Source organism: Lithobates pipiens, unplaced genomic scaffold (genome assembly GCF_037356315.1).
Source record: "Lithobates pipiens isolate NorthernLeopardFrog02 unplaced genomic scaffold, aLitPip1_a1.2 Scaffold_28, whole genome shotgun sequence".
Lineage (NCBI taxonomy): Eukaryota > Metazoa > Chordata > Amphibia > Anura > Ranidae > Lithobates > Lithobates pipiens.
In genome coordinates, this window is record NW_027507789.1 from 230335279 (window position 1) to 230344186 (window position 8908).

An 8908-nucleotide genomic window follows, 5' to 3' on the forward strand; every position below is an offset into this window, starting at 1 on the left:
CGAGGAGTATTTTGCCAGAACTAAAAATGGCGGCCCTGGTGTGTTCGATGGGCGTGATAGGAATTCTCCCGCCTGGTAGCGCGGTGAGGGGAGATTCTCGGTGACGTAGGAGGGGCGGTGATGTGAGATGGGCGTGTCGGAGACGTGGGAGGGGCGTTGATGTGAGATGGGCGTGTCGAAGGTGTGGGAGGGGCGGCGATGAAGAAAGAGAAGGGGCGGGACGGGGACGTAGAGGGGACGTTGTGGGGCGTGGCGGTGACGTAGAGGGGAGGGGCGGTGATGAAGTGATATCAGTAGGAGGTGAGGAGGACGGACGGCCGCCATCTTGTTGTGTGTGGTGAGGGGTCTGTACGGGTCGGTATCGGTCGGTGTAGAGCGGCGCTCGGTATTCGGTGAGGAGAATGGGACGGAAGAAGAAGAAGCAGCTGAAGCCGTGGTGTTGGTATCCTTGTGTGTATATAATTATATTGGGGGGAGGGGAGATCTCCTCATACAATATGGCGGGTGAGGGGGGAGGGGATGATGATGTCTCACAGATCCCCTCATTGTGCTCCGTGTAGTCCGGAGATGATGGGGGGGTGATGATGATGGGGGGGTGATGATGATGGGGGGGAGTGGTGGGGGGTGATGAGATGGGAGGGTGGGGTGTCTGCTCCTCTGTGTCTTGTGGCGCCTCCTGGTGGAGATGTACACAGAGGAGATCATTGTATGTGGGGGAGGGGAGGATCACTCCTGGGGTGTCACATCGGGGTTTTACCCCCCTTGAGTGTCTCTCCCCCCCCCCCCCAGTAGCAAACTTGCTCTGCCTGGGATTTCCCCCTACAGAGGGCTCTGCGGTCCCCCTCAGTGTGGAGCGGTGCACTGGTGTTTCCTCCATGCTGATGGAGGGACTCGCTGCAGCTTCTCATCTGGGCTCTTTTTCCAGAAGTTGAGGTGGAGGGTGTATGGAGGCCTCACCCCCATCCTCAGTCTGCCCAGCGGGTAGGTGTCTCACTGCTTCCATTCTTTCCTTTTCATCCCTGGGGTGGATAATGTCCGCGCTCTGCTACCGCCGCAATCAATGTCCTCTGCACCCTGCACAACAAGCATGCTTCTTTCCTCCTGGAGGCTCTGCGGGGTGTACCAAGATGGCGCTGACACTGGAAATCGTCACTTCCAGATGGCGGCCATTTTCCTGTAGTCTGGACACTTCGGGGAGGATGGAATATATATATATATATAAATTTTTTTTTAATTTCCCCGTCGTGTGGCGTAGTGAGTGCATTGGTCACACCCATATATCTCTATGGAGACGGTTCACACCTCCGCTCCGCGCCGCCTGACGCCCAAATATGTTCCGCACCCTTTTTTGTCGCTGGAATTGAACAGATTTGGGCGTTTTTCTTTAACATTGGTGATCTTTTGCCCTGCACAAAATCGCGGTAAATTCACGTGATTTTCTGCTTGAAGGCGCCACGCTCGGGTGTGAACGCCACCTGACTCAACTGAAGAAATGTTTAAAGCGTCCGTTATGGCGATGAAGCGCCGTGGTTTGGCGCCGTTCCACAATCACGCGGGTTTGGTATCTATTTACTCGCCAGAACATCTTTCATATACAAACAATGGGTTGTGTTTTATGTTTTCATTCATCAAAAAATTGCGTTTGAAAAAAAATGCGGTGCAAATAGCGTGAGACGTGACTCGCCACACCCGCCATTTTATTCTCTGGTGCGCGGTTCTCGGCCTCAGTTTTGGGAACTTCCCATAAAATAACTGCTTTTATTTCGTGTCATTGATGGTGAAAGAGGTAAAGAAACCCGAAAACCGGGCCTGGTGGGGGGAGGGGGATCTCCGCTCTGGGGGGGGGTCTCTTCTAATATATATGAGAGCTCCGCCATTCCGGATAAAAGGAGGATCACCATTTGTTTTTTCTTAGAAGGAATCGCGATTCTCTTGTGACATCGTCTGACACATTAAAACAAAACATTTGGGCGACTTTACTTCTTTTTATTCATTGAAGTGAATTTTTTTTCCCCCAAAAAATTGTTGCAAACACAACGCCGGGGCAAATACAGAGTGACACGAAATGTCGCAGCGTTTTATTCCCCAGGGTCTCTGCTAACGTGTGTGTTTGGGGCTCCCAAGTCATTTTCTAGCAAAAAATATTTTAACTTAAAGCGGGAGTCCGCCGGGACTCCGCGTTTTTTTTTTTAACCACTTGAGATCCGCGCTATTGCCAAATGACGGCATCAGCGCGGACCCACATTTCCGGGACTACGTCTATTGACGTCGTCCCGGATACGAGCGGCCTGCGCGCCCCCTGAGGGGCGCGTGCGGCGCGCTCTGTGATCGGCGAGTCCGTGAGACTCGCCTGATCACCGATCCGTGTAAGGGGTCGATCCCGACCCCTTATCACGTGATCAGCTGTCAGCCAATGACAGCTGATCATGTGATAGAACGGAGCCGGTAATCGGCTATTATTCCTCCTCACGCTGACAGCGCGAGGAGAAAAAAAAAAAGCCGATCACCGGCGGCCGTGATCGGGACATCAGTCCCGATCACGGCCAGCAATACAGCTGACCACCTGCCCCCTGCCAGTGCCCACCTGCCCACCGCCGTGCCATCCTGAATAAAAGTGCCCCCCATCAGTGCCCCCCAGCAGTGCCACCCACAGTGCCCACAATCTGCCTCAAAGGTGCTGCGACCCAGTGCCGCCCAGCAGTGCCACCTATCAGAGCCACCTATCAGAGCCACCTATCAGAGCCACCTATCAGAGCCACCTATCAGAGCCACCTATCAGAGCCACCTATCAGAGCCACCTATCAGAGCCACCTATCAGAGCCACCTATCAGAGCCACCTATCAGAGCCACCTATCAGTGGTACCTATCAGTGCCCATCCGTGCCACCCATCCATGCCATCTTATCTGTGCCCATCAGTGCCGCCTTATCTGTGCCCATCGGTGCCGCCTTATCTGTGCCTATCAATGCCCACCAATGCAGCCCATCAGTGCCCACCAATGCAGCCATCAGTGCCGCCTAATCAGCGCACTTCAATGAAGGAGAAAAATGACCCGTTTGCAAAATTTTATAACAAACTATTAAAACATGATTTATTTTTATTTTTTTTTGCATCTTTTTTTGTTTGTTTAGCAAAAAATAAAACTCCGAGCTGTAACTAAATACCACCAAAAGAAAGCTCTATTTGTGGGAAAAAAATGATAAAAATGTCATTTGGGTACAGAGTTGTATGACCGCGCAATTGTCATTCAAAGTGCATCAGCGCTGAAAGCTGAAAATTGGTCTGGGACTGAGGGGGGTTTAAGTGCCCAGTAAGCAAGTGGTTAAAGTCAGCAGCTACAAATACTGCAGCTGCTGACTTTTAAAATAGTGACACTTACCTGTCCAGCGCGCCCGCGATGTCGGCACCCGAAGCCGATCTCTAGATCGTCACTCGGGTGCTGCCGCCGCCATCTTGGGTATGGGAATCAGGAAGTGGAGCCTTTCGGCTTCATTTCCCGGTTCCCTACTGCGCATGCGCGAGGCGCAATCAGGATGGCCCCCGCTGCCTCTGGGATCTGTGTGTTTCCCAGCAGGCAGCGGGGCACTTGCGCAAAGGGGCGGGCACTTGCGGAAAGGGGCGTAATCTACGCCCCTTTCCGCAGACAGCTATCCCGGAAGTGGGTGCAGTTACCTGGATTATCCAGGTAACTGCACCCCCCTCCCCCCTGAAAGGTGACAATCGTGGCGCCGGAGGGGGGGGGGGGATCCGATGAGCGGAGGTCCATTTTTAGGGTGGACCTCCGCTTTAAAGAAATGTCAGAAAAAGATTTAGACTTTAAGAGGTTAAACTTCTATTTACAGGCTGTTTAAAAACTTGGCAGACTGCCCCAATGTTTTCTTTACACACAGAAGTTTATCCCTTTCATCTAAGAAGGAAGAGTCGGTTACAATGTTTCATTTTAAAGACTTGGCAGACTGCCCCATGTTTTCGCTTGACAGCTGAGTGAGCAGATAAGTCTCTCCACTTGTTCTATGAAGAGGGGTAGAATCCACATCACAAGTTTTAACAATTGTGCAATTCTAATATAGATAGATATCTAGTGTCGCCTGTGTCGCCCCTCTCTCCTCTGTATCTCTCGGGGTTCAAAGTCCTTTTCTAGCAAAAATACGAAGTGGTTAGAGGAAGTAAACCCTGATGAGTGTTACTTCCTCTTTCATTCCCTGCAAAGGCAAAGCATAATGGACTACTATGCCTCGCATCGCATCGCATCGCATAGTAGTCCATTATGTGTCACTTACCTGACACAGGAGCCAGCGAAGTCACGCTGTCCCCTGTAGTCCGCCGCATTCCATCTTGTTGGTGGGGTCTCGCAGCTCCGCTGCTGTCATTCGGCGAAGCCGTGATGACGTCACTCTCGCGCATGCGCACGGGGGCCGACACGCGCGGCAGCTCCGTCGCTGAGAATGCCGCGCTCGGTGCGCCTGCGCGCCGCTGTCTACGGCGCATGCGCCATAGACAGCGGTGCCCGTTTTCGGGCAAATATGTCCTAAACCATATAGCTTTAGGAGATATTGCTTGGACCTACAGGAAGGCCTTAATCTAGGCTCACCTGTAGGTCAAAGGGGTTTGTAAGGGTTTACAACCACTTTAAAGAAGAACTCCACTTTTGTTGAGAAATGAACCCCGCCCCCCCCCCCCCCCCCCAGGTGATCTCTGTACATTGCAGGGAATGTAACTCTGTAGCAGATTCCTCCCTTTTGTTTTCCTAAGGAAATAGCGGTTTGTTTCTGTGTCCGTGTGCTCAGTGACTCTAATGGAATGGGAGTGACTTTATAATTGCCACCTGCTGCACCTGCAGGGATCTAGAGTGGCAGGGTCTGCATCCCTTTAGACGTGATTTCAGGAGGATCTCACCAGAAATGTTTGTGTTGCAGAGGATGCCCGAAATCTGACTTGTATCTCAGTGCAGACGTCTGGGAAAATCAAGCAGCCATTCACACGTAGGAAATGACACGTGGTGGGGGGCGGGGTTCTGTATACCATCTGTGTACACAGCGCCTCCAGGTGGCCATATTGTAATTTACAGAAAATGACAGCGGCTGCCGAGTGAAATGAGAATTTCAATCAATTACAGTCGGACTTGTGTAGTGATTGTGTCATTTTTTTATTTCCCATGAATGTGGAGTTACCCTTTAAGGTAGGTTTTGTCCGGGTTTTCTTTCCCTGGTGTCTTTTTCTCATTTTATACCCGTTATTAATATTGTAGATTCTCATCGATCAGCAATATATTGATCTCTATACTATACGTTCTACTTTTCTATGGTCAGATCGGAGGATTTTACAACTTTTTGTGGCTTTTCAATGTGTGATCGATATTTGTGCTCGTTAGGAGTCGCATAATGGCTTCGTGATTTCAGAGGGTGGTAATTATGGATGACTCCTCCCCCTGCCCCTCCCATATAAACTTGTTTTGCGGGGTGCATCATGTGAAGGGGTATACCTGGGAGCGTGTAGTTCCTGGTCATGGGAATAAAACATCCCCTTTGTCTTCCTCCTGTGGCGCCCTCACTAGTGTGTTCTCTTCTGGACCCGACCCCCCCCCCCCCCCCACCAGGACCTGACCCCCCCCCCCCCACCAGGACCTGACCCCCCTCTCTGCTTCTCAAGTCCCTTCCTGTCTGCCACAATACCAACTCTTACCACCCCCCGGGGTCATCTTTTCATTCACCGCCCATTGGGGGTTTTCAGGGCCCCCCGCCTGTCCATTGGGGGTTTTCAGAACTTGTTCTGTGTAGATGTGGACTCCGTGTTACATGTCAGCAGCTTCTAGTCCGTATTTTTGGAATAAATGGGTGCTCCTAATTTGGTTTCTAGATGTATTTGTGTGTGGGGGGGATCCCCACTGTCACCCATACATTAGTCCTGATGCAGTCAGTTCTCTGATGTGTAGAAGTGTTGCAGTCTGTGCGGTGTTCCTCCTTAACGCTCCTCCAGGTATTGTAACAGAGACTTTGATGACGAGAAGATCCTCATCCAACATCAGAAGGCCAAACACTTCAAATGTCACATCTGTCACAAGAAGCTGTACACGGGGCCCGGCCTGGCCATCCACTGTATGCAGGTAGGTGTACCCCTGTATTATCCTCACCACCCCCTGTATGCAGGCAGGTTCTTCTGCTGTACCTCCCCCATACTGTCCTGCCAACTCCCTGTATATAGGATGGTTGAGGGTCTGTACCTCCCACATACTGTCCCGGCCACTCCCTGTATACGGGTGGGGTTGTGTCCCGGCCACTCCCTGTATACGGGTGGGGTTGTGTCCCGGCCACTCCCTGTATACGGGTGGGGTTGTGTCCCGGCCACTCCCTGTATACGGGTGGGGTTGTGTCCCGGCCACTCCCTGTATACGGGTGGGGTTGTGTCCCGGCCACTCCCTGTATACGGGTGGGGTTGTGTCCCGGCCACTCCCTGTATACGGGTGGGGTTGTGTCCCGGCCACTCCCTGTATACGGGTGGGGTTGTGTCCCGGCCACTCCCTGTATACGGGTGGGGTTGTGTCCCGGCCACTCCCTGTATACGGGTGGGGTTGTGTCCCGGCCACTCCCTGTATACGGGTGGGGTTGTGTCCCGGCCACTCCCTGTATACGGGTGGGGTTGTGTGGGTCTGTACTGTCATGGCCAGAGCCTAATTCTCTCTTCTTTCAGGTTCATAAAGAGACTATAGACGCCGTCCCCAATGCCATCCCGGGGCGCACAGACATAGAGCTGGAGATCTATGGTATGGAGGGCATTCCAGAGAAAGACATGGAGGAACGCAGACGCATGCTGGAACAGAAGACGCAGGGTGAGTCCTGGCAACCTACGGTCTGCCCCCCCTTTGTGCGCTCAGTCAGGCCGGTATTGTGATCTGATCTGTCTTCTCCTTCACAGTGGATGGACAGAAGAAGAGGATGGATGACTCGGATTATGATGACGATGATGACTCCGGCCCTTCCTCCTCCTTTCCTCCCCAGATGCAGCAACAGCAAGGCTATATGCAGGCCATGGCTCAGCCCGGCCTCCATGGTCTGACTGGTGCTCCAGGCATGCCCCCAGGTAACTACACCCCCCCCCCCCTCCCCCATGGCCTCCATGGTATGGTGGGTGCTCCAGGTAAATGGGTGGGATGGGGAAATCTGTGTGTAGATGTGATCAGTGTCCGGTGTGATGGGTGTATGTGGGGCAGTGATTGGGTGAGAGATCTGGGGTCTGTATACAGAAAATGTATTTTATTCAGAGGAGTCATTTCTTCCTATCAGTGTATTGTCCTGACATGTCATTCCTTTTTCATCTCCAGGAATACCGCCTCTGATGCCAACTGTGCCCCCCATTATGCCTGGAATCCCCCCAGGCATACCAGGGATGCCTCATGGGTCAGTATGTCATTGTTTGGTGTTCTTGTATTCCACCCCCTGGGTTTTCCACCCCCAGCGGGTACTTGTCCTCTTCATAATCTACTCAGTTCATAAACTGAAGCAGACGGAGTCCAAAATTGTAACCAACCCTCTGAAGGTGGCTCCCTGTGACAAGGAGGGGCTCAGGGTGGATGGGCAAGGGGAACCCCTCAGAGTAGGCAGGAGCCAGGGTGGCGTATTAATGGGTTTTTGTATGGAACAGCTAGTACAAGTGCAGCTTATGTCCGCCAGTGTTAACTTATATTGCCTGTGTAAGGGTGTAAGTCCCCCACCCCTCCCCTAACCACAGATGTAAGCCCCCCTCCCATCACATGTGTAATGGTGGTAGGAAACTGGCAGTAGTTGGGGGGGAAACTGGCAGTAATGTGTGGGGGTCTTGGGCGGGGGGGTCACTCCTGGCAGTAGTGGGGGGGCTCTTGGCGGTAGTGTCTTGGGGGGCTCCTGGCAGATACTGTAACTCTCTCCTGTCTCATGTCTTTGTTCAGGATGCTGCCAATGAGCGGTATGATGCACCCAGGCCCTGGAATCCCCCATATGATGGCCGGCTTACCTCCAGGTAGGTGATCTCTTCCTCTGCTCTGTCTCCAGTCCTCGGGTGTCGGTGTAACGATGGATTTGTCTTCTCTAGGAGTCCCTCCAATGGTAGGACCTCGTCCTGGAATACCGGCCACCACCCTGGCCCAGCAAGTTTCTGCACCGGGAGTCAGCAGAGTCCCCACCCCCAGCACCTCCTCCCCTGCTGTGCAGTCTGTGCCCAAACCACTGTTCCCCAGCGCTGGACAGGTGAGACCCCCTCCTCAATCCTCCTGTGTGATAGACCTACTCTGAATGGTGGCGTCTTCTCATTTGTAGTGCTAGAAAATAAGATATCTGCTTCTGGGTGAGTGTGATGGGGTCAGAGCGGAGACCGTCGCTTGTGTTGGCCCGCGATGGGGTCAGAGCGGAGCCCGTCGCTTGTGTCGGCCCGCCGTGGGGTCAGAGCGCAGCCCGTCGCTTGTGTCGGCCCGCCGTGGGGTCAGAGCGCAGCCCGTCGCTTGTGTCTGCCCGCCGTGGGGTCAGAGCGCAGCCCGTCGCTTGTGTCGGCCCGCCGTGGGGTCAGAGCGGAGCCCGTCGCTTGTGTCGGCCCGCCGTGGGGTCAGAGCGGAGCCCGTCGCTTGTGTCGGCCCGCCGTGGGGTCAGAGCGGAGCCCGTCGCTTGTGTCGGCCCGCCGTGGGGTCAGAGCGGAGCCCGTCGCTTGTGTCGGCCCGCGATGGGGGTCAGAGCGGAGCCCGCCGCTTGTGTCGGCCCACGATGGGGGTCAGAGCGGAGCCCGCCGCATGTGTCGGCCCGCGATGGGGTCAGAGGGGAGCCCGCCGCATGTGTCGGCCCGCGATGGGGTCAGGCTTACCTGTAGTTACAATTTTTAAAAGGAAGACTTTACTTCCTCTTCAGTGGGTTTCCCTGCTGACATCTGAAATGTAAACGCACGACTGC

At 53.7% G+C, this 8908-nt stretch overlaps 1 protein-coding gene across 1 annotated transcript; it reads left to right on the forward strand.

Annotated features, from left to right (window-relative positions):
* Positions 1 to 274: 274 nt before the first annotated feature.
* On the forward strand, positions 275 to 8218 carry ZNF207 (zinc finger protein 207; the record flags this gene model as incomplete). Its single annotated transcript, XM_077460701.1, is given in 7 exon segments — positions 275 to 442; positions 5976 to 6102; positions 6687 to 6825; positions 6912 to 7076; positions 7318 to 7393; positions 7921 to 7991; positions 8064 to 8218. Coding segments are annotated over 7 exon segments (774 nt in total), but the record flags the coding sequence as incomplete, so codon positions are not given.
* Between the last annotated feature and the right edge of the window lie 690 nt (positions 8219 to 8908).